Below are 25,685 nucleotides of genomic sequence, written 5' to 3'. Positions count from 1 at the left end.
TGGACCCCGCACTACAAAGTTGTGCCCAATGCATTTTTGCGCGTGCAACTTTTTCTTCTCGGAAATAAAACTAGAAAAGTGATTGTAGCAAGTCTATTAAAAATTAAATACTGTTTGTGATTTCTTTAATATTGGCGGTAAATGCCTTCTATATTACACATTTTGTAAATTAAATGAACAATTATTTTAGCAAGCCACAATAAAATTGTACTAATTTATCTGGGAAATTTAACCATTGTATCTTTACGAGATTTTTACATCGATGAAAGTAAATTCTCCTTACAAGCTGCGCGAGCATCTCATGAATAATAATAAGCCAATGATAATCAATGGCGGTGTTTTCAGTCCAGCAAACTTGAGCACCAACGTGCGGTAATAAACTCGCTAATTCGAAGTTTCTGTACATGTTACGATGTTTTGAGGAGCAGACAGTGGCGTATTACATTTATGGTAACGTATACTGATTCGATTTTTCACATGGTAAATTTTGAGATACATTATACTGCTTAATTTGTAAGAAATACCGAGTACGAAGAAGAAAACTTTCACCGGGACCTCCCCATGCTCAGACCGTCAAACAGCGCCGAGACCGGGGCAAAGCATTCAGCTCTTTCACGCTCTGTGTAGCTCGTCCTCGGAAGGTGACAAGGTATACAAATTGGCACGTATATTTTAGAGTTCATTGGATGTCAAGAGCACTCATTTTCATATCATGTAAATACGTTTTAGTAGCAGTTTACTTCCATGGTATTAAATAGTGGTTTCGCAATTGTAAGTTTAGGAACTCATTAGAATTCTACTTGAATTTAAGTTGATTAAATCATTTTGAATTGACATGGGTAAATGATATTACTGGTTGCATGTCTTTTTCCACACGGTTTCCAGTTAATAATTTATGTTGGACAAATTGTGTTTATTCTCTTTCTGTATTTAAAACCTCATGGAAGTCTCCTTAAAATCTTGGAGTTTTATCAATATTTCAGACAAGCCACAAATATTTGATGTTGTTGTCTAGACAAGTAACACAAGCATGTTTCCTTTTTCTTTAAAATTTAATGAGTTAAGTAACAATAGTATGCATGCAAAATATGGTTTTAAATAATTTTAGTGCTTTTACACATGGAAGATTCTGTTGATTTTGTGTGTGTGAAAGTTCAGTATTGAAAAGAAAAGGGCACTGCTATTAAGTATTATTGTGTTTTGTTCAATGCCAATTATTTACATTAACACTTGTTTGGGGATAGGGTGAATGTAGGGGGGGGGGGGGTTAACTGTATAAAAACTCCATAGATTAAAAATAATAAAAAAAATTCTTCTCACGAATATAATAGCTCTTGGAACAAAAGCTCCCCCCAATAAAAAAGCGATACTGGATTAATAAACATAAACTTCTGTGTGATACAACAAGTTTTCTTAAAGCCATTGGACACTTTCGGTAAACAGTATTGTCCAAAGGCCCACACTTCGTGTATCACAACTTATAAAATAACAAACCTGTGAAAATTTAGGCTCAACTGATCATCGGAGTCGGGAGAAAATAACGGGAAAACCCACCCTTGTTTCCGCACGTTTCGCCGTGTCATGACATTGTGTTTACTATAAAAAGTATAATCCCTAGTTCTCGTTGTCGAGAATTGATAATTGTTTTCATGTTTTCTCAAAAAGTAAAGCATTTCATGGAATAATATTTCAAGAGAAGTCTTTTACCACCTTCTGTAAGCCCTGTAAGTTATTGTAAATCTGTGAACTTTTTTTTTTTTCTGTTCCGAAAGTGTATAATGGCTCTAAGTGACAGTTGCTTAAATTTCAAATGTTCACTGATCATGTGTGTTATTCATATCAAGTTTGTGGAAATATTCAACAAGAAAAAAATTACCAGGGATACAGCATTCTAAACAAATTGCACTCTTTTCAAGTTTAAGGCAGCGTAAGTAATCCCTTACAATGTCATTCCTCTTAACGTTTGAAACAGAATCTTAAACTATTGACCTCTAGGCTGTTGTCTAACCAAGCGTTAAATTCTGAAACCACAACCTTTTAAAAAACCACTACAACTCAGCTTTATAGTGGTTGGAACTCTGCAAGGGGTTGTTTCTTAGGACGCTGTGACCAAGGTTGCAGACAATTGTGTTGTTGGCGGTAACTATGGTGATTAACTGACAAATAGAAACTTGAGAAGCACTGGGAGTTTGAAACGCAATAGTAGGGCAACTTGTCTGATATTGTTTATAGTTACATGGATGATGGATGACAGCTCTTTTATTTTCATTTCACGAGTTATTGTTGCTGTTCAAGCGTATAGTGTCAAATGTAAAACATAACACACCCTGAGTTGTTTATAATTTCTTAAAAATGCATGTGGAGTTTCAATTATTTTTGCTCATATTGGATTTTGTCCAGGGTTGATTTTTTGTTAATCTTGACTGATTACTGGTCAACAGTCCTCCAAAGTCATATTATAGAAGTTGTCTGAATTTACTGTATAGAGCAAAATAACTCAAAAACACTAACTGGCCTTTTTTAGATAAATTCATAGTTATCAGGGTTCTCCTCATGCACACGCTACATGCACACTAGGCTTAAAAGGACTGTACACTATTGGTAGTTGTCAAAGACCAGTGTTCTTACTTGGTGTATCTCAACATGCATATAGAATAACAAACCTGTGAAAATTTGAGCTCAATTGGTCATCGGAGTTGGGAGAAAATGATGACAGAAAAAACACCCCTGACGAATTTGTGTGCTTTCAGTAGGAATAAAAGACTTCTAGCTAGAAGTCTTTTGATATTAGTGAGAAACTACTTTTCAAAAACTACATTACTTCAGAGGGAGTCGTTTCCCACAATGTTTTATACTATCATCAGCTCACCAATGCTAGTTACCAAGTCAGTTTTTAAGTTAATATTTGTTTTGAGTAATTACCAAACGTGTACCTTCCCTTTAATGTAAAATATAATCAGGCCGATCCAAATGCATTTTGTTACTAATATTTTCACACAAAATCATCATTCATCAAGAGAAAACCAATGTCAGTTTTATGACAGATTGCAGTGTTGCAACGGTTAGTGCTTTTAGAACCAATATAAACACCAGGTAAATTTGATTTTGGGAGAACCCAAAATATAATTAGAGTTGAAGTACCTATCTTGGATCATAGTCAAAGTATTTTTTATACAATTTTCTTGAGGTATTCAGGAGGGTTTCCTACACATGAAGACAATGGGGTTTAGTGCCAATTATAGTGCCATAGTAAAATGGAAAATATACAGGCCTTAAATTTTGTTCTTGAAGGAGCACTGCAATTTTTCCTGGAAAATCTGCTGGAAATTTTTAAACTGGGTGTTCAAACTGTTCAATTACTGTACACTCACTATGTAAATGACAGATAAAACAGGCCGTCCAAATTTAAAACAGGGTGTCAAAAAGACACCCAGACACCCCCTCTGGCTAACACTATCCTTGGTACTGAGTTACATTTCTAAAGACTTAACATGCTTAGGCCTAAAGCCTTTGTCATGTTCTGGTTTGGTTTTTTCCAAGCAAAGCTTTCAAGAATTTGAATTTAGCTGTTAGGTGAATAGCCTTTCATAATCACAACATGTTAATTTATTCACATTGAATCCAACAGAGTGCATTCACATTGTGTGGGGGCATGATCCATGTTCATAAACCTGTTTTCAGTGACCCCTCTCGACCTTTTGTAATTGTGTAGTCTGAAAAAACTGTTGAGTGTGTAGTATGATGGTGTAGTCAGCTTGTATACAATGAAATAATTGGGAAACAAATTGCTTTGTGAACATCTCTCCCTTGCTTTCAGGGTTTTGGTACTTTTTGTACGGCACAAAATACAAACAGTGACAGATTTACAATAAACGTAATACTGATAATCCAGCTAGTAAAAAACTCCCCTTAAATTAATATTACTTGCTGAGGTGCTGAACTCTTTTAGAAATGAGTAAAACCGACCTAAAGCTATTTCAAGAAAATTAATTTTATCATGTACACACAATGTTTTAAGCGACTCTCCTGAAAACATTGCTCTGTGATTTTCAGTTTTTTTTTCTAAAAACTTGACGACTAATCAAGCTTAAACTTTTACAGATTAAATTAAATTCATAAATACCTCAGTTTCGCTATTCCTATTGGTGGAGAGCGTGTCACGTGGGTGTGTATAAACCTTTGTTTATGACCAGTAAAAAGTGTTGAAACGTGGGTGTGACACCCGAGTTTGCACCTGTGCTTATAAGACAGTTTCTTCATTCCTATTGGTCGAGAGCAACGGCCGAGACAGTTGTGTCACATCACGCGATACGCGCGACGCGCACAGCATTCCCTTATAAGGAATTGTTTACCCGAGGGCCTTGACTGGGCCTTACCATTTCATAGCTGGAGGGGTGTTGTGTTGAAAGAAATCATTGAAAAATTATAATTTTTGCATTTATTTTACTTTTTGACCATAAGTGTTGATGTTTTTTTACTGAAAAGGCATTTATGAATGGGAATCAAAGTGTGTTGAATCGGTTTTCAATTATCAAGAACCAGGCCTCGTTGGGATTAAACCACTAGTTGAAAACCACTTCACCACACATTGATTCCCTTATTTATACCATCTTCATTCACAGTGAGTAGTGATTCATGTCATTGCCAAATTGATCTACAAAAGCTGTATAAACCTTTTAAAAGTGTATCAGAAGCTAACAATTTAAGGGTGAACCTTGCTTATTTGCTCGGTAAACAACAATTTGAAACCAAAACCTTGCCTTGAAAAAAAAAGGGAACAACCAGAATGCCAGCTTATTTAAAAAAAGAACTTTCAGTCTTTCAGTTCATAGAAACCGCTGTCTGGCCAACAGGTTTTCCTGACATTTACTCAGAAGGTAACCAGAATCTAGAACTCTTATTAAAAAGGCAGTCACATCTGGTGCACTATTTGTGTTAAATATTCCGTGCAAACATGCAAGGACCAGAGAGACTATGTGTTATATTATGCATACCTTATATAACTATACATAGCCTAAAGCATTCGTATTTCATAAATAAATAGAGTATTTTATCTGTTAAAAAGGGTTTGTTGACATTTGGTAGGCCTTATTAATACACAAATTAATAACCATCAAAACTTACTTGGTAAGAAGTACTGCAGCTGTTACAATTTTGAGAATTAATTCCCCTCGAAGGAATGTGGTTTTAGATAGAGGGATTCAAACACATTCAGGAAGTTTGGTATAGTAAACATTTTGAGCATAACAAACAAGCCTATTAATTTTTTCTTCTTCAAACTCAAGCCCTGTTGTTCGTGTTTGTTTTTATCAAATGGCAAATGACTGAAACTAAAAAAGTACGTTATTTTTTATTTTGTTGTCATATTTTGTATTTTTTAGATCTATGCAAAGAGGCAAGTGGCAACAAAGAGAAAGAGCATGGAACAAAGATGCATTTATTGAGAAGTGATAGTTGGCCAACTGCACCGCATAGTTTTGAACCCACCAAAGATTGGTGCTAGAATTTTATAGCAAGAGAAATGGCAATACATGCAGTCATGAGGTTGTGGAGTTATGTGTTGCTGATAATCTGGACTACCCACCAATGCTGCATTTTGAGGGTCGCTGGACAAGACACTCCCAATTGCCAGGATAAAGCGTGCTACCCGCCTTTCATAAACCTCATCCAAGACTTGCCAAACAGAACGATCTCCACCAGCTCCACCTGCGGGACCCCGCCCAGTGTATTTGAGCTCCACCTCACTAGCCAGGGGGGGGAACAATACCAACAACAGACGTGCGATGCGAGCGATCCGGACCTCGCCCATCCGCAAACCGCCCTCTACGATGCAACCAAGGTTTTTTTCTTTTCAGCACCTAACTTGGACTCCTGGTGGCAATCACGGAATGGAGCACAGGACGTGGAGCTGCTCCTTACGCTCGGAGACAAATTCTTATTTCAAGGGACTCGGCTGGCCTTCCGGAGTCTACGCCCAAAGAGTTTGATCATTGAAAAAAGTGCAGATTTTGGTATTAACTGGTCACCACTGCAGTACTATGCCATCAGTTGCGCTGAAACCTTCAGTGGTGTTCCTGTGGAGAGAGCGACGCTTAGCTACTCGGCTATTTGTGAGGAGAGGTACGTAGTTGGGGACTTATCAACCCAAGTACCCAACTCAGATATTCAGGAGGTAAGTGATATACTAATAATAATAGTGGCTTCTTATATAGCGCTCAGGTCCGTCATGCGGTGACGCTCATGGCGCATCAACATTATTACCCCTGGTCACTGGGCCTTAAATCATTCCTTAAACCATCTCAGCTCCCTGGGGAGTATACAGCCTGTGCAGCCAAATATGTAGAGCAATCAAGGCTAATCCATCACAAGAACCAACTCTGCCCTCACAGGTACCCATTTACCCCTGGGTGGAGAGAAGCAATTACAGTGAAGTGTCTTGCTCAGGGACACAAGTGTCACGACCGGGATTCGAACCCACACTCCGCTGAACAGAATCACCAGAACTTGAATTCGGTGCTCTTATTCGCTCGGCCATGACACCCCGACTTGTGTTTCCCTTTGAAGACTAAACTGGGGCTTCAAGGTCAAATTCAGTTTTGTGATATACCTCATATTTTGATAGATTAAGTTCTTATGAGAATGGCAAGAACATTAACAGGGCCTAGGTAAGGCGAGCCAAGGCGAGGCAAGGCAATGTCAGGCAAGGCAATATTGGGCAATGTCAGGCAATTAGGCAAGGCTAGGCTAGGCAAGGTCAAGTTAGGCAAGGTAATGTCGGGCTAGGCAAGGCAAGGTAATGTCAGGCTAGGCAAGGCAAGCCATGGCAAGTCATAGCAAGGCAAGGCTAGGCAAGGCAATCAGGTCGTTGTCAGGCAAACATAGGCCTTGCCTGACCTTGCTAGGCAAGGTCAGGCAAGGCTAGGCAAGGCACAGCAAGGCAAGGCAATGTCAGGCAAGGCAATGTCAGGCAAGGCAAGGCACAGCAAGGCAAGGCACAGCAAGGCAAGGCACTGTCAGGCAAGGCACAGTCAGGCAAGGCACTGTCAGGCAAGGCACAGCAAGGCAAGGCAATGTCAGGCAAGGCAATGTCAGGCAAGGCAAGGCACAGCAAGGCAAGGCACAGCAAGGCAAGGCACTGTCAGGCAAGGCAATGTCAGGCAAGGCACAGCAAGGCAAGGCACAGCAAGGCAAGGCACTGTCAGGCAAGGCAATGTCAGGCAAGGCAATGTCAGGCAAGGTAAGGCACAGCAAGGCAAGGCACAGCAAGGCAAGGCACTGTCAGGCAAGGCAATGTCAGGCAAGGCAAGGCACAGCAAGGCAAGGCACTGTCAGGCAAGGCAATGTCAGGCAAGGCAAGGCACAGCAAGGCAAGGCACTGTCAGGCAAGGCAATGTCAGGCAAGGCAATGTCAGGCAAGGTAAGGCACAGCAAGGCAAGGCACAGCAAGGCAAGGCACTGTCAGGCAAGGCAATGTCAGGCAAGGCAATGTCAGGCAAGGCAATGTCAGGCAAGGCAAGGCACAGCAAGGCAAGGCACTGTCAGGCAAGGCACTGTCAGGCAAGGCAATGTCAGGCAAGGCAATGTCAGGCAAGGCAAGGCACAGCAAGGCAAGGCACAGCAAGGCAAGGCACTGTCAGGCAAGGCAATGTCAGGCAAGGCAATGTCAGGCAAGGCAATGTCAGGCAAGGCAAGGCACAGCAAGGCAAGGCACAGCAAGGCAAGGCACTGTCAGGCAAGGCAATGTCAGGCAAGGCAATGTCAGGCAAGGTAAGGCACAGCAAGGCAAGGCACAGCAAGGCAAGGCACTGTCAGGCAAGGCAATGTCAGGCAAGGCAATGTCAGGCAAGGCAATGTCAGGCAAGGCAAGGCACAGCAAGGCAAGGCACTGTCAGGCAAGGCACTGTCAGGCAAGGCAATGTCAGGCAAGGCAATGTCAGGCAAGGCAATGTCAGGCAAGGTAAGGCACAGCAAGGCAAGGCACAGCAAGGCAAGGCACTGTCAGGCAAGGCAATGTCAGGCAAGGCAATGTCAGGCAAGGCAATGTCAGGCAAGGCAAGGCACAGCAAGGCAAGGCACTGTCAGGCAAGGCACTGTCAGGCAAGGCAATGTCAGGCAAGGCAATGTCAGGCAAGGCAAGGCACAGCAAGGCAAGGCACTGTCAGGCAAGGCAATGTCAGGCAAGGCAATGTCAGGCAAGGCAATGTCAGGCAAGGCAAGGCACAGCAAGGCAAGGCACAGCAAGGCAAGGCACTGTCAGGCAAGGCAATGTCAGGCAAGGCAATGTCAGGCAAGGCAATGTCAGGCAAGGCAAGGCACAGCAAGGCAAGGCACTGTCAGGCAAGGCACTGTCAGGCAAGGCAATGTCAGGCAAGGCAAGGCACAGCAAGGCAAGGCAATGTCAGGCAAGGCAAGGCACAGCAAGGCAAGGCAATGTCAGGCAAGGCAAGGCACAGCAAGGCAAGGCACTGTCAGGCAAGGCACTGTCAGGCAAGGCAATGTCAGGCAAGGCAATGTCAGGCAAGGCAAGGCACAGCAAGGCAAGGCACTGTCAGGCAAGGCAAGGCACAGCAAGGCAAGGCACTGTCAGGCAAGGCAATGTCAGGCAAGGCAAGGCACAGCAAGGCAAGGCAATGTCAGGCAAGGCAAGGCACAGCAAGGCAAGGCAATGTCAGGCAAGGCAAGGCACAGCAAGGCAAGGCACTGTCAGGCAAGGCAATGTCAGGCAAGGCAATGTCAGGCAAGGCACAGCAAGGCAAGGCAATGCACGGCAAGGCAATGCACGGCAAGGCAGGGCAAGGCACAGGAAGGCAAGGCAATGTCAGGCAAGGCAAGAGTATAAAATAAAATTACATTTTACACCATTTTAACATGAGGTTAGACACTTGTAATTTCCACTTTCATAAAGACTCTATAATTAGGAAAATAATGCATCACCAAACTGATTTCAACCTACGCCCTTTATAGGCCTGAGGTCGTTAAAATAACTCATAAGGGAAAAGCCATGAAGCTCTTTCAGTCCACCACACCCATCATTCTCTAGAAATCAGAATTCGCGCGCACACACACATGGCACATGTCACGTATGCGTACCATGGTACTGATGTGTGCGTCACACAGGTGCAGCTGTTGCAATTACCTCACTAAATACTTTCAAAATGAATTATTACCATAACAGTTTCTCTATTATCTCCTGGACCTGCACGTGTATCACTTGCTTTTATTAATTTATAATGAGAACAATTTCTTTGTTTAAAATTACTGTTTTTATAAGGCGTTGGCTGCACACACTTGCTTTTGTTAATTTATAATGAGAACAATTTCTTTGTTTTTAATGACTGTGATTTTTAAGGCGTTGGCTATTTCTAATGCTAATTTTGGTTAACCTTTGCCATCCAACATGAACCCTCTTAATGCTAATTAAAGTTGTGCTGCAAATGATGTCAACCTCCTCTAGAAATAATATGGAATTTTGTTATTTATAATGACAATTTCTTTGTTAAAAATTATTGTTTTTTAAGCATCGACTAGTGGATAACACTAGCAAAAAGACAAGTTTTTTAAGAACAAATCTATACAGCAGTGAGTAGATATATACACAAGGCATGATATTCTTCCTACTTAAAGGCAGTGGACACTATTTGGTAATTGTCAAATGACTAGCCTTCACAGTTGGTGTATCTCAACATATGCATAAAATAACTAACCTGTGAAAATTTGAGCTCAATCAGTCATCAAATTGGTGAGATAATAATGAAAGAAGAAAACACCCTAGTCACACGAAGTTGTGTGCGATTAGATGGTTGATTTCGAGACCTCAAGTTCTAAATCTGAGGTCTCGAAATCAAATTCGTGGAAAATTACTTCTTTCTCGAAAACGATGGCACTCCAGAGGGAGCCGTTTCTCACAATGTTATACCATCAACCTCTCCCCATTACTCACCAAGAAAGGTTTTATGGCAATAATTATTTTGAGTAATTATCAATAGTGGCCACTGCCTTTAATAAAATCTGGTTTCCAATTTGTTTTGGTCTTGGAAAAATCTGCAAAACCTTGTGAATCAATCGCCTGAAATGTCTAATGTAACCTACATACCTTGTACTTGATAAAATATCCCTACTTTTTTTCCGGTTGACCAAATTCATGCCTGTAATAATGCACATGGTGTTGAACACAACCAAATGTATACATTGATACCTGATCATGCAATGCATTAAATCCTGTTAGATTGACATTGTTATGAACTTTATGATCAGTGAGCTTTCAGATAAAAAAAAAAAAATAATAATAATAATAATAATAATCATAATAATAATCAGATAATTACAAATTCTATACTTTGTCCTTGAGGTAACGCACTGCATCAACCTTAAAAACCATATATCAATAATTTTATGGAGGATGTATAATATATGAAAAAGTACAAATTCAGTTTTCCTTTTAATTTCTGGTGACGTAATGACTTATTGAGTTCCACACTATAAGAGTACACAATGGTATACAAGGTCAAACTCATAATGGTATTGTCCGTTGCTACGTTCATTCATTTGGAATGAATACTGTCGTAACTGCCCCATTCATACTCAAACAACAGCCATTTCCAGTTGATTTGCCTCCAATTTTCTCCAAACAATGACGGCTGTTATCATGGGCCAGTCAAAGCTGCTGTACTTAGAGACATGTTGTTTTTTCTAAGTTCTGATTGAAATGACAGTTCAGGGAAAGGTTAAAGGCAGTGGACACTATTGGTAATTACTCAAAATAATTATTGCCATAAAACCTTTCTTGGTGACGAGTAATGGGGAGAGGTTGATGGTATAACATTGTGAGAAACGGCTCCCTCTGAAGTGCCATAGTTTCCGCGAAAGAAGTAATTTTCAACGAATTTGATTTTGAGCCCTCAGATTTAGAACTTGAGGTCTCGAAATCAACCATCTAAGCGCACACAACTTCGTGTGACAAGGGTAATTTTTCTTTCATTATTATCTCGCAACTTTGATGACCGATTCGGATTGAGCTCAAAGTTTCACAGGTTTGTTATTTTATGCATATGTTGAGATACACCAACTGTGAAGGCTAGTCTTTTACAATTACCAATAGTGTCCACTGCCTTAAATATTCAGTGTTCAGATTTCAAAATAAACATGTCAATTTGACTCATTATGAATGTAGTCATTTTGGGAACAGAAACATCACTTAATCTGTGATTTGTTTATGTGAAATCAGTAAAAAAAAAACTGAGAGCAGATCAATCTGAAAAATGTTTTTTTTTTCAATAATGATCTTAAAAAATACATAATTAAACATATCCCTAAATAGAAGGTAGACAAATTACTGTAGAGGAAGTTAAAGACTGAAGAAATTCTTCCAGTGGTGGTTGGGGAATCCTGAGTGTCGGGCGGGTTTTCGCTGTTCGGGACCGACCTCTGTGGGCAGAACCCTGCTAATTACGAAAATTTGTATTTGGTTGTTTTTTATTTTTATTTTTATTTTCTTTGCCCTGTAAGACTCAATACAACCCGGCTCAACTCCTGGGCGAGGAGTTCTCCCAAAAGGATGTCATGGATTACTTCACGGTTACCAACGTACGCATCACCCTGGGTCTACCGGGCAGCGCTGTTCAGCTAAGAGATTACTTTGCCATTGCTGACTGGCTGGTCAGTGGTCAGTGTCTGTGCTTTGGTCATGCAGAGGAATGCAAAGGAGAGGTAAGAAAATCTCCCATCACATCGAACTCACTACGTTAACTTCATGGATGGGCTCGGACCGGTTTGAGCGAGAAGGTGCTTCAGAACTTTGAGCCTGCTCAAAATTTTCGGGTGACCATCCCATTCTGCAATAAGAAGGAGTGGCAACATACTTAAAACAAGAAGGACGAACTATGAAACTAGAATTGCAGACTTGAATCGAGCTAGGGACGTACTAGACATGGGCGTCATTAGGATGTGCGTGTGCACACAGACAGAGGGTCCGTTTGCACACAAACCGGGTCCAGTTGTAGCACATTTATTCCGTTTACAGACAGACAGAATTTAAGTAACTAGGGTCACATTATAGTTATTTTCGGCTAAAGCTAGACGTTCCAGCCAGACCAAACCCGTTTTACGGTTTTTGTTAAGATGTGTTTTGCTGTTTTGAGAACTAGTTTGGTGTGACCCAGCCTTACATACATGTAATACTGGTTATAAAATAAGATTTAACAGTTTTTATGCCTCAAATTTTGAATCTGAGCAGATTGTGTAACTGTGTTCCTATTAGTGATTATTCTTCTTGTGTGGACATATTCACTCCGGATTTTTGACAATATGCCAAAAACGAACCACCTGTAATATAAAATTTCACATGTTAGGTTTATTGAATACATCTACATTTTTGAGCAGTTCGAAAAAAACCGAAAGGTATACTTCGCCTTCAAAGTCCAATGTGTTTACTCATATATGTGTTAAAGGCAGTGGACACTATTGGTGATTACTCAAAATATATATTATCATAAAACCTTTCTTGATTACGAGTAATGGTGAGAGGTTGATAGTATAAAACATTGTGAGAAACGGCTCCCTCTGAAGTAATGTAGTTATTGAGAAAGAAGTAATTTTCCACGAATTTGATTTCAAGACCTCAGATTGAGAATTTGAGGTCTCGAAATCAAGCATCTGAAAGCGCACAACTTTGTGTGAAAAGGTGTTTTTTTTCTTTCACTATTATCTCGCATCCTCGATGACCGATTGAGCTCAAATTTTCACAGGTTTGTTATTTAATGCATAGATGTTGAGATATTACCAAGTGAGAAGACAGGCTTTGACAATTACCAATAGTGTCCAGTGTCTTTAATGAGAACCTGATTTTGATTGCTCTTATTTCCCAGGATGGCTCTGACTGTGTATGCCAACACAACACAGCAGGTTTACACTGCGATCGCTGCAAGCCGCTGTTCAACAACAGACCATGGCAAGCGGCAGTCGGGCTAAGTGCAGACAATGTGTGCCAAGGTGAGCTACAGTTGAACTTCTGGTTGATTATGAATTTCATTTAAGATGTTTTCAATGAATAAGGAAATCGAGTCATATGATTATAAATAGATTTTAATTGTGTAAAAAAACCCAATAATTTTGAGTACCCTTACCCAGCGCTTTTCTGAGAGATTTGCGAAAAGCTTTGTTACGTAATCACTCTCAAAACGTCATAGTTGGGAGCTCCAATTTGTTAAGTCGCTTTGTTGCAGCGTGGTGGTATCGCAAAGCAAATTCCCACAAATGACATCTAAAGCATTGTCCTTTGAAGCGTGCCGTCAACGGCGGAAGTGTTTTTAGTTTTTCAAAACCTTTAGGTTAGGGCTTGATTTTTAAATCGATAATTACGAAAAATTCAGAAGTGTACACATATCAAAATTACATTAAAATAGTGAACAAGTGCATTAAAAACAAGTTGAAATACCATTTCCATTAAAAACATTCAAGTAAACAGAATTACTCCGAAAGGGTTGTACACGGTTTCAAACATTTTTTCCCGGTCTTACAAAGCGTACGGCAACAAGGTTCAGAGCTTGCAAAACATTTTAAACGGTGAATAAAATGTCAAATGTTATTCCTCAGAATCAAATCAAAGAAAAAGTTAAAATTGCATTTTCTATTACAAATATGATGCGATCGAGCAAATGAGTTCTTTGTTGACCCATGTTCAAAACTTGTGAAAGTTGACCAACAGACGCTAGATAATATAACTGAGAAAAAGGTTGAGTTTTTTATTGAAAAAACATTAGCACCTATTCTTTCAATGCTAATTTTAACCCTTTTTTTGATGTTATTTATCAGGAAGGAAGTTGTCAATATATAGTATAATATATTTTGGCATTCAATTTTACCAAACAAATATTTGTGAAAATTTTCCCCATTTTGGCCCTTTTTTAGCTTACTGATATTTACGACAATTGACTCATTTAGCCTGATTGCATCACATAATGGCGCTAATACAGCGTGAACAAACTCAGGCATGTAAACTAAAAGCAATGAGACATGGAACAAACTATTAAGAATACATACTGTGTGCATTGAAAACATTTAACAGTAATATCGAACAGTGGATAACTATATAGTTTTTCATTGTGTGATTCGCTTAAAGATTCGCTTAACTGCTCTATTCATCCATGATTAGACTGACTTTGATTTATTTTACAAATGCAAGTCAAATTTGTTTATTGCTTCTGGACAGATTGTGGATGCAACGGTCATGCAGCCAGCTGTGTCTACGATGCCGTTAAGGAGTACGGCGTGTGTCAGGATTGTACAGAGAACACTGCAGGAGATAAATGCGAGCATTGTAATGACAACTTCTTCCGCAATCCGTTGACCGACCCAGCAAATAATGACACTTGTGTTGGTAAGTTCACTCAAATGGATTGAAAGAGACATTTATATAAAAAGTTTGAATTTTTGCAGATCTCCAAAACTATAACAATTCTTGGGTCTAATTATGTGAAATTTGCAACAGGGATTAAGACTATTATCTTCAAGTACACGCTAATCCTCCAATCAGATTTGCAGAATGGAGTGGTGATAAAAACCTATATGGCACGGCTAATATCACTACCATGCGTCTTGTGTGTTCTATGTCACGCGCCAAGTTTGCTTGAAGATAAATTTGTTATAACACGCGCGCTCGTGGAAATACGAAAAATCTTGTCTGCGTCTGCGTTCCATATCCAACTCGGCCTTCGGCCTCGTTGGATAAGGGACGCAGAAGCGCTTTAGTTTTCCGTATTCCAATCGCGCTTGTCTGTTTATATTATTTTACCCTAAAACACTGATGGGTGTAAGTATACTCAGTACTTTCCCAAGTTTCAGAAAATTCAGGAAAGCACTGAGTAAGGGTAACCCCAAATGATGAATTTTGGGTCCTCATGCATGCAGATTGAACAAATCAACAAAGAAAACCAGTCTTCGATCTCACAAAACTCTTCCTAACTATCTTAGGACTTAGGACGAGTCCCAACCCTGCACTGTACATAGCATGCAGACCTTAAAATTAATCCTAACTTGAAATAAGATGAGTCCAAACTCTTTGTGAAATCGACCCCTGAGTATAACACTTGATTATTTACAGTCAACATGTAAACAGTTAAGAATTTTGCCGAACTGATGTTCATGTTATCATTAAACCTATCAAAATGGTAGAGCAAAAAGTCGAGGAAGAATTGGCAAATGGGTTTTCTGAAAAATAAACATCCTTGTCCCAAGTTTTAACTTTCGAAACAAGAAGTTAATGGCCTGACGTTTCAACCCTAGCAGAGTCTTTCTTGAAGGCTAAAAGGTTTTAATTTTGTTTCAATGTAAAACAAAATTACAAGTTATCTGTGTTTATGTAAATAAAAATTGAAACTTACGGGTTCTTGGTCGTTTAAGAATTTCATATAAAAAGAGTTGACATTTAATTATATAGCAAAATATAATCTGTGCTGCAGGTGTTTTTTCTTAGTGTTCGATACTCACGAGTCTTGCACAATATTTTGGATCACAACAGAGTTATTAACAGTATATCTTGCTCCTAACAGATCTCATGGCTCCTTATCCATGTAGTCAATATTGCTGGCGTGAGTAACTAACATAATTATTCCTTTTTCATTCAGGGGTTAGAGTTTTCTTACGCTTCTCATGACCCCCCCCCCTTCCTCAAAGAGTTAACCCATATTTGTCCTTGATAGGCCTAAGTGTTCTGGGTTCTTTTACATGCACTTCCAATCCTAGAACATAGAATTTATGGTTTAATTTCCAATCAGAATGATGAAGGAATTTATGGTAAAAGTGCTTTGGTCGACGACAAAAGTGCCAGGACCAGGGCTCAATTTAATAGTGCTGCTTAGCAGCCGATTTTGTGCTTACTGTGTGATTTCCATTTCATAGTGCTTCTAGCCGTAAGCACACGAAAAGGCATGCTAACCTTCCAGTGCTTACTGCACAAAAATAAATGATGTCACAATGCAGATCCATGGTAAACGCGCAATATGGCCGCCTAATTTGTCTGCTTACCTGTGAAGTGAAATACGATTGCAACTTAGGCAATTTTTCTGCTACAGTAAGCACGAAAGTTTGCTTACTTTTAAGCAGCACTATGAAATTGGGCCCAGGACTCAAACCCACATTCTGCTGATCAGAAACACCAGAGCTTGAGTCCGATGCTCTTAACCGCCTGGCCCTCTCCAATAACCCAAAACATTATTGAATTTTTCAGCCTGCAAAATAATTTGTTTTTTTACTGTTTTCAATTGTTTCCAATGGTTTATTGGACTTTATGCATTTCATTTGCATGTCTATTTGGTGAAGGGACTTATTTTAGTCTATGGATATTTGTTAGTCTGTGTTCATAAACTTCTTGTATTGGCTGCCATTGCTGAGGCCGGACAAAATAATTGTGCACAACTCTCAGCCAATGATATGATTCCCTTTGAGTTTCCCCCACCGCCAAATTCCTATAAAACATCTCCTGGACTTTCACTTTTGGCTTTGACTACTCCTTTGACTTCCCCTTATACCCTTAGTGCAAGAGACTTGGTTCTCACATACATGTACATCCTCTGACCAAGGTCCAGCACCTCGGTAACCATTGTGTTGTCACATTCACCATGTAGTTAAAATCAAATCATACCTGTACGCTGTTTCAAGCGTACCTCAGTTCTTCAGTCGTCGTCACCTAGAACACTCCTCTCCACTCGCACACTCAAAATTCCATTAACTAGAGTTTGACCTGAGTAAAATGTTAAATCTATGTATTACACTATAGTCATGTCCAGGGTTCTGCCCACAGTGGTCGGTGCCGAAAATTTCCTCTGTTTCCGACCACCACACATTTTCACAATTTTTGAATTATTACAAAATGTAAAAATGTGTATTTACCAGTAAAAATGGTATCCAAAGCCAGTCATGTTGAGCACTCCTTTGATTTGAGTCTATTTATATGATCTTCCATGTAACTGATCCATCTCACAATGGTTTCCCAGGGAAACATTTTTCCACCACTAATGAAATACTGGGCAGAACCCTGCATGTCCCAACAACCTCCGGAGTAAAGTGCCAGCACTCCTGACTGTCACAAAGATATTGACAATATAGGGATTCCACCAACATAGGATAATATTAATAATAATATAATAATAACAATATTGAAGTCTTATATACATGTAGCGCTTGTATCTACCAAACAAGGTACTCAAGGCGCTGAGTATATACAAACTTTCAGAAAGATAGGTAATTGCAGTGATGAATTTTGAAACCCAATTTTTTAGCACCTTATAAGGGTTTACAAGGTGCTACGGGGCATACAGCAGCCACAGCCAGGAACACCGGGGCGAACCCCTTCTCTTTTCGATAAGTGCACTGGTTTCTTTTTTGCGTTACAAAACAAATAGGCTGGATAGCACAGTTAGTAGAGCACCTGCATGTTAATCCGTAGCGTTTCGGTTCAAATCCCACTCGTGTCAATTGCTCTTTGGTCAACCCACAACTAAATTAAAATTAAAATTAAAACTTAAAATCAATACTAATACTCTCACTACTTTTGTTTTGTCTTCCACAGCATGTATGTGTAATGATAACGGCACAGTAGCGGGCAGTGTTTGTAATGAGACTGATGGGAGTTGTGCGTGTAAAGTTAACGTACAGAACTTACTGTGTGATGAATGTAAGGATACTTTCTACAATCTGGACATTTTGAATCCTGCAGGATGCCAACGTAAGTTAATGTGAAAAACTCTGAGCTCATTTACACAAATGATAAGCTGTTCTACAGAGGCTGTTCTTACCTTTTACTTTATACTTGGTAAAGGGACTTGCATTAAAGGGAAGGTACACGTTTGGTAATTACTCGAAACAAATATTAACTTAAAAACTGACTTGGTAACAAGCATTGGAGAGCTGTTGATAGTATAAGACATTGTGAGGAACGGCTCCCTCTGAAGTAGCATAGATTTTGAAAAAGAGGTAATTTCTCACTAAAATAATAAAAGACTTGTAGCTAGAAGTACTTGGGAACATGTTCTTGGTAACAAGCAATAGAGAGCTGTTGGCAATAAAAAACATTGTGAGAAACGGCTCTCACCGAAGTAATGTAGTTTTTGAGAAAGGTAATTTCTCACTCAAAAAAAATAAACTACTTCAGCTGAACCTTTTTATTATGCATCTGAAAGCACACAAAGTAATGCAACAAGTGTGTTTTTTCTTTCATCTCTTGCAAATTTGGTGACAAATTGAGCCAAAATGTTCACAGGTTTGTTACGTATGCCTCTGTTGCGATTCACCAAGTGAGAATACTGGCCAATTACCAAAAGAGTCCAGTGCTTTTAAAGACAAAGCACAGGATGTGAAATCATCAGAAACTTTGTGATCTTCAAGCAAACTTGAATCCTCGACTATGATTGGTCGATCCATAGCAACAGCAGTGTGATATAAACCTACATTTCTTCAGTCTCCTGGAGATGACTAGAGCCAGCTAGTCGAAACATTGAGACCAGTTTAAGAATTCATATCGTGGTAGTGAAGTTAATCCTCTATAAGCTAAAGTAGTGGATTTTCTTTATCTTCCGCCAAGGTAGTAGTTAAATAGCAGGGCCCAATTTCATAGCACTGCTAAGCACAAAAATTTGCATAGCATGAAACTTCTCCCTTGATAAAAACAGGAATGCCAACCAAATTTCCACAAAATGTTCAGGACAAGCGAACAACAGCTGAATACCAGTAAGAAAGCAACATGCAACAAATGGAAATTTGGTTGGTAATCCTGTTTTTATCAAGGAAGAAATTTCATGCTAAGCAAATTTTTGTGCTTAGCAGCATGAAATTGGGCCCTGGACAGTTCTTTTTAGAACTGAGAAGTCTCCAGAAAATCCAAAAATCTACTCCGCAGTAGTAGAATATATAGCAACAAAAGAACAAACTCTACCTGGCAAGTAGACACACACATGGTGTTACCGCAAACCAAACTGATACCTCACCATGTAATTCCTCAAATCCCATGAAATAGGTAACATGCTCTCTTCTTTCGTTTTCATTTAGAATGTGACTGTGATCCCATTGGTTCCTTGGGGTCAACAAACTTCTGCAACAAGGGGACCGGGCAGTGTATCTGCAAGACCAATGTAGAGGGGAACCGGTGTGACACGTGCATGGTAAGACATTTGAAGTTATGGTACAGTATTGACAGGCAGAAGTTCCCGCCCAAATGTGACAACAGTACTGCTTCTTGTTACATGCAAGGGAAGGTACACGTTTGGTAATTACTCAAAACAAATATTAACATAAAAACTTACTTGGTATTGAGCATTGGAGAGCTGTTGATAGTATAAAACAATGTGAGAAACGGCTCCCTCTGAAGTAGCATAGATTTTGAAATAGAGGTAATTTCTCACTAAAATAATATAAGACTTCTAGCTAGAAGTCTTTTATTCCTATCTGAAAGCACACACATTCGTCCAACAAGGGTGTTTTTCTTTTATCATTTTCTCCCAACTTCGATGACCAATTGAGCTCAAATTTTCACAGGTTTGTTATTTTATGCATATGTTGAGATACACCAAGTGAGAACACTGGTCTTTGACAATTACCAATAGGGTACCTTCCCTTTAAAGGGTTTGGGTACTTATTGTAGGACACAAAACACAAGTTCCACTGATTGACATTAAAATTACACGGGTTGAAGATAATTATGGTAGAAAGCTTCCCTCAAAATATATTACTTGCTGAGGTGCTGTAGCTTTTGGAAAATGAGTGTAAAAAAAATGTCATGAAAATTATTTTAGCATGTACAACTTATTTACGTGACTCTCCGGAAAACATTGCTCTGTGATTATTTTCACTTTTTTTTCTCAAAAAGTTGACAACCGATGAAGCTAAAACTTCTACAGGAAAATGATATTACAAACATCTTCATTCACAGTGAGTAGGGACTCGCTTCATGACCAAAAAACTTGATCTACAAAAGGTATCAAAACCCTTAAAAGAGTGTTTCATAACGGGCACAAAAATTAATTGTATCAAATTAATATTTTACTTTTCCTCGATGCTTTCTCCCAGACTGGAAGTTATAGCCTTGACGCCAACAACCCAGACGGCTGCTCTCTCTGCAATTGCAGCGACGGAGCCTCTTTGAGTGGCCAATGTGATGCCACCACAGGGACCTGTACCTGCCGACCCAATATTGCCAGGCGCGCCTGCAATGAAACCATGCCCGGATTCTACGTTCCAAAACTCGACCAGTTGACATTGGAGGCTGAATTGGCGTTTGCTGATAAAGTGAGTCTCCGATTAGTGTAAATAAATCAACGAAATGATAACGTGTTCGTTTAAAAAATAATAAAAAACAATTCAACTTGGCATTTATTTTCGAATTGAAAAATGAACATATAAGTAGTTTTTAAGAAAGTCTATTGAACAAGGATGTTAAAGAACTTCTAGAGCAATAATTATATGAAACACAATGACGATGACTAGAGCAAGCTAGTCGAAACGTTGAGACCAATTTAAGAACTCACTCCGCGGTAGTGCACTTAATAGCTATCCTAATAATAATAATAATAATAATAATAATAATAAACAATAATAATAATAAACAATGCTTATAAAGCGCCTTACATCCATGACTGGACCCCAAGGCGCTGTACACATTAAAAATAGCTGCAAACAAGAGCAAAAAACCCACGAGCATAAAATATTTCTAAAAATATAAACCACAACATGGACCAGCCAATAGTTAAAACCACAAACCGCGAAATTTAAAAAGTTATGGAAAAGCACTACTATAAAAAGATTAGTTAAACTTACAATACTTTAAAAAGGAGTCCATATAGGAAATACACTTACAATTATATCATATCAGGGGTCGATCCCGCAAAGAGTCAGGACCAGTCCCTTTAAGACTAGTCCCAAGACATATTAAAATGTATGGCCAGTCCTAAAATTAAGACGAGTGAGCTAAATCCTATGAGCTAAAGTAGTAGTCCCAGCCAATTTTCTATACCTTCCGCCCAAGTAGTAGTTAAATAATAATAATAATAATAATTGTGGCTTCTTATATAGCGCACATGTCCGTCACTCAGTGACGCTCCTGGCGCTGTAACACAGTATTTCCTGCAAGATGTGGGACTGTTTTTGAATTATGAGACCTAATTCTTATAGCACCATGTAATGTTTTACAAGGTGCTGTGGCGCAATTTGCTGCCGATCGGACCAGGAACACCGGGGCGAACCCCTTCTCTTTTCGATAAGTGCACTGGGTTCTTTTACATGCGTTACATAACACATGGGACCAACGGTTTAACGTCCCATCCGAAGGACGAAGCAATGGTGAAGTGTCTTGCTTAAGGACACAAGTGTCACGGCTGGGGATTCGAACCCACACTCTGCTGATCAGAAACACCAGAGTTTGAATTCGGTGCTCTTAACCGCTCGGCCATGACACTTCCACAACGCACGAAAAGCAGGACAGTTCTTTTCTTAAACTGAGAAGGCTCTCAAACAATCCGATAAAACTACTCCGTAGTAGTAGAATATAGATAAACAGTTTGATTACTCAAAATAAGTATCAGCAGAAAACCTCACTTGGTAACGAGTAATGGGGAGAGGTTGATGGTATAGAACATTGTGAGAAACGGCTACCTCTGAAGTGACGTAGTTTTCGAGAAAGAGGTAATTTTCCACGAATTTGATTTCAAGACCTGAAGTTTAGAATTTGAGGTCTCGAAATCAAGCATCTGAAAGCACACAAATTCGTGTGACAAGGGTTTTTTTTCTTTCATTATTATCTCGCAACTTCGATGACCGATTGAGCTCAAATTTTCAACGGTTTGCTATTTTGTGCATATGTTGAAATACAGCAAGCGAGAAGACAATTACCAATAGTGTCCAGTGTCGTTAACTGGTAGTTGGGCTTGGCTTGATGGTGCGGGAAGGCAGAACCAGGAAAAGAGATTTACACATGGTGCTGCCTTAAACCTCATCTGATTTGATGTTTTCCTGTTTCTGATTTGATGTTTTCCTTGTGAATCTGTCTTTCTTCAGGTTGTTAGTATTGAAGAGAGGCCATCTAGTGCAGACACTGCAAGGCACACAGGCCGAGGCTTTCTTACCGTCTCACCAAACACTATCGTCACATTTGCTGATGTCGTGGTTCCAAGCACCCAGAACTATGAACTGGTTCTAAGATATGAGGTATGTTCTTCTCACTTTTAATAAAAAACCATTAGGTTTGCGAAAGTGAGATTACCATTTATGTGCGACACAAATCTTACCGATGTCAATACTTGATCATGCAAAGCCTTAAACAGGTACTTGGGCGAATTCGTTTTTTTTACAGGAATGCTTTTTAATCTTGTTTATAACGTGTTTGTTTACCATATAAATGTAATTTTGATATTTGAACACTTCTGAATTTTTCGGAATTATCAATTAAAAAATCAGGCCCTAACCTCAAGGTTTTGAAAAAATTAAAAACACTTCTGCCGTTGACGGCGTGTGTCAAAATGACAACACTTTGACGTCATGCGAGGGAGTTTGCTTTGTTATACCTCCACCCTGCAACAAAGCGGCTATACAAATTGGAGCTGCCATCTATGACGTAACATGAGTGATGACGTAACAGCTTTTCACAAATTAAAATTAAATTACAAAATAAAATTAAAATCTATTTATTGTTATATGACTCGATTTCCTTATTGATTGAAAACATTTCAAGTGAAATTCAGCAAAGATCACGACTTGCCATTTTTGCTCAAGTACCTGTCTAACTTTAGCACGTGGCCATCTCAGTAACCTCAAGACTTAACGCTTGCAGTCGACTGTAAACACATGTAGGCAATTGTCTAACTTGAGCTTCTTCATTAAGGTGTGTGATTTCTCAGCATTTTTCCTGAATTCAGGTTTTTCTCAAAAAATATCCTTGTATGAGCCTTCCAATATTTTTGAAAGAAGTATAGTGTCTCCAAAGGGAGAACAAGTCAAAATTGTGTCCAAACCTACAGAGTGGTGGTTTTGGTGTTTCAATTAGCTTCCATGTGTCGACCCGGTATGCTCCCAGTGCGTTTAAATAGCTTTGACGTCATTCCAGGGGTCAGCCCCCAGTGCCCTGCTTGTGGAACGGGTCACTTGGGGCTGGCCCCAGGTGCATGATGTCACTAGGAGAGCGGTGATTTCTTTTTTTTTTTAAATGCATGTAAGCCATTTTCAGGAATTTTCACATTTGGCAAATCTCATCCCTGTTCATTCCAATTCATCTCTTCTTTCTTCAATACCTGTCTTTACTTTCAACAGAGCACCGGTATTTTCCAGAGCGTGCGTATAGAGCTGACTCAGCAGTCACCAGTGCCTTATGAATGCAGTGGACAGTCATTGCCAGGAACGACTATTTCACTTGTGTCTGATGTACAAACCGCTGGAGTTGGAGGTTAGCAAGATATTAAGAAACATTCATAAATACCTCAGACAGTTTTCGCTCAGAGAGCGTGTCACGTGGGTGTGTATAAACCTTTGTTTAAGACAGTTTCTTCATTCCTATTGGTCGAGAGCAACAGCTGAAACAGTTGTGCCACATCACGCGATACGCGCGACGCGCACAGCATTCCCTTATAAGGAGTTGTTTACCCGAGGGCGGCGGAGGGCTTTACCATTTCATAGCTGGACGGGTGTTGTGTTGAAAGAAATCATTTAACAATTATAATTTTTGCATTTATTTTACTTTTTGACCAAAAAGTGATGATGTTTTTGACCGAGAAGGTATTTATGAATGGGAATCAAAGTGTGTTGAATCGGTTTTCAACTAGTGGTTTAAACCCGCCGAGGCCTGGTTCTTTATAATTTACCTCGACTTTGTCTCGGTAAAATTATCTTGAACCAGGCCTCGTTGGGATTAAACGTCTAGTTGAAAACCTCTTCACCACACATTGATTCCCTTATTTAGATTTGCTATCTTTGATGTTCTTTGAAAGATTTGTCCTCAAAAGAGGTTGGAAGGGTCGAGAGCTTTTTGTGCGTGTCATGAGTCATACAAAAGAACTAAAGCTGGAAATGCGCTGCGTGTAAATACTGCGAAGTTCACAATGCTTAAAAGCAAATGACTCGCGTGCGTTGTCTGTAAATAGAATACGCACAGCTTGGAGTGTTCATTTTTAGAGGATTGCAAACTCACAATGCACACTGCATGGCGGACACATTTATTTCTGGTCTAATACATTCCAATTTACAAATAAGTTCGACTAAAAACCAGTTTCAGCCTACTTTTTCACTGTTCATACTTCACGTGCATTCCGAATGTTCTTGCATCACAATTGTAAAGCAGCGCAAATCTGAATGTTTGTTTTCTGTATCGCGTGTCACATTCGCTTTGTCGTGAAGTATGAACCAGGCTTACAGTGGAAAACTTTTACACTGTACATTTCACCGACTGAAATGGTCTTCATTGTTGTGTTCTGTTTGTGTTTAAAAACTTTGTGATGTGTTTCCATTGCTAGATGTCCAGCAGTTTGGTGCAGCCTGTTTGAACGCAGCTGGCGTTTATAACGTTTCAGTCGTTATTGGTTTATCATCCCTTGGGCCGTCAACATCAATCCTTCTTGACTCTGTAAGTGTAGCATGATTAAATCTTTATGTTTCCATCAAGCCAAGACTCCTACCAAAAGAAAAACAAGAAGCAATCCACATTCTTCCAATCTCTTATCTCCATCACTTCTCATCTAGTTGGTCCTACTGCCCGTGCTCAATGACCTGAATGTGTTCGCCTCAGCGATGACCTCCAACCTGACCCGTGAGGTCATGACATCCTGTTGGATGGCAGCCGTTTCCCTGGACCGCATCGTCAGGGAGTCTGGAGACTGTGTCATGTATGAGTTCTCCCTCATGGCAGAAGTCTACAACGGAGCTATTGGTAAGATTTCTTCGCTTTTTAAAAATTTCTCAAAATTGTTAATGGCATCACCTTGACTCCTGACTGGTACGAAAATGTCTGAACATGTCACTCCCATTCTTTACAAACTCCACTGGCTACCAGTCAATTATAGAATTCATTTTAAATTACTCCTCACTTTCAAGACACTCCAGGGCTCTGCCCCAGTCTACTTCTAAAACATGCTGCAACCTGGGTTTGTAAGACCGGTCTGAGGCCATCAGGCAACAAGCTCTATGTTCCTTGTACCCGCTTAGCCAGCTACGGGGATAGGGTTTTTTCCTCTGGAACACCTTACTAATCACATCAGAGAAACATACAACATCTCACTCTCTCAGCGGCAACTTAAATATATCTTTTCCAACAGGCCTTTTCATAAACTTGGGTATTTCTTTCCTTACAGACCGGTGATTTTGAATGTTCTCATAGATAAAGCGTGCCTTATAATATTGACCAAATGGTTGATCAACTCACTAGAAAATGTTCCCAAGATTAAGAAGGGTTTTATAACCTGAAGCTTTGTCTTCTTGAAAGCAATTCACCTGCAATAATTGCAACATGTTTTCCTTTTTATAGCATGTTCCTGTAACAATGGAGGTACTCTTCTCGGTACACTGTGTGATTCCTACAGCGGCCAATGTCAGTGTTTGGATGGTGTGACATCACAGTCATGTGACTACTGTCAAGCCTATTACTACGGTTACAGCACGCAGGCAGGCTGCACGGGTAAGTTTGTCTTGTGAGCTGTGATAGCTCGGAGTTTTTTTTGCAG

General features: G+C 39.6%; 1 protein-coding gene across 4 annotated transcripts in view; it reads left to right on the top strand.

Moving 5' to 3' along the window:
• Nucleotides 1-4: 4 nt before the first annotated feature.
• LOC139947838 (laminin subunit alpha-1-like) overlaps nt 5-25,685 on the top strand; it is a 54,177-nt gene continuing 28,496 nt past the window's right edge. Inside the window, exons 1-15 of one of the 4 annotated variants that reach the window (XM_071945636.1) lie at nt 5-78; nt 429-450; nt 5,382-6,172; nt 11,506-11,706; nt 12,864-12,987; nt 14,207-14,374; nt 15,546-15,584; nt 17,564-17,719; nt 19,039-19,151; nt 20,056-20,274; nt 22,039-22,188; nt 23,287-23,419; nt 24,483-24,592; nt 24,709-24,895; nt 25,490-25,639. In XM_071945636.1, the coding sequence (XP_071801737.1) occupies nt 5,522-6,172; nt 11,506-11,706; nt 12,864-12,987; nt 14,207-14,374; nt 15,546-15,584; nt 17,564-17,719; nt 19,039-19,151; nt 20,056-20,274; nt 22,039-22,188; nt 23,287-23,419; nt 24,483-24,592; nt 24,709-24,895; nt 25,490-25,639 (2,401 nt within the window). In that variant the 5' untranslated portion in view covers nt 5-78; nt 429-450; nt 5,382-5,521. Of the gene's footprint in view, nt 79-295; nt 451-488; nt 650-5,381; nt 6,173-11,505; nt 11,707-12,863; nt 12,988-14,206; nt 14,375-15,545; nt 15,585-17,563; nt 17,720-19,038; nt 19,152-20,055; nt 20,275-22,038; nt 22,189-23,286; nt 23,420-24,482; nt 24,593-24,708; nt 24,896-25,489; nt 25,640-25,685 lie in introns of those variants that run through there. The other 3 variants (XM_071945635.1, XM_071945637.1, XM_071945638.1) reach the window with 3 other exon arrangements.

This window comes from Asterias amurensis, chromosome 15, assembly GCF_032118995.1.
Source record: "Asterias amurensis chromosome 15, ASM3211899v1".
Taxonomy (NCBI): domain Eukaryota; kingdom Metazoa; phylum Echinodermata; class Asteroidea; order Forcipulatida; family Asteriidae; genus Asterias; species Asterias amurensis.
The sequence above is the reverse complement of the archived record's forward strand: the minus strand, read 5'-3'. Positions and strand labels throughout refer to the sequence as shown.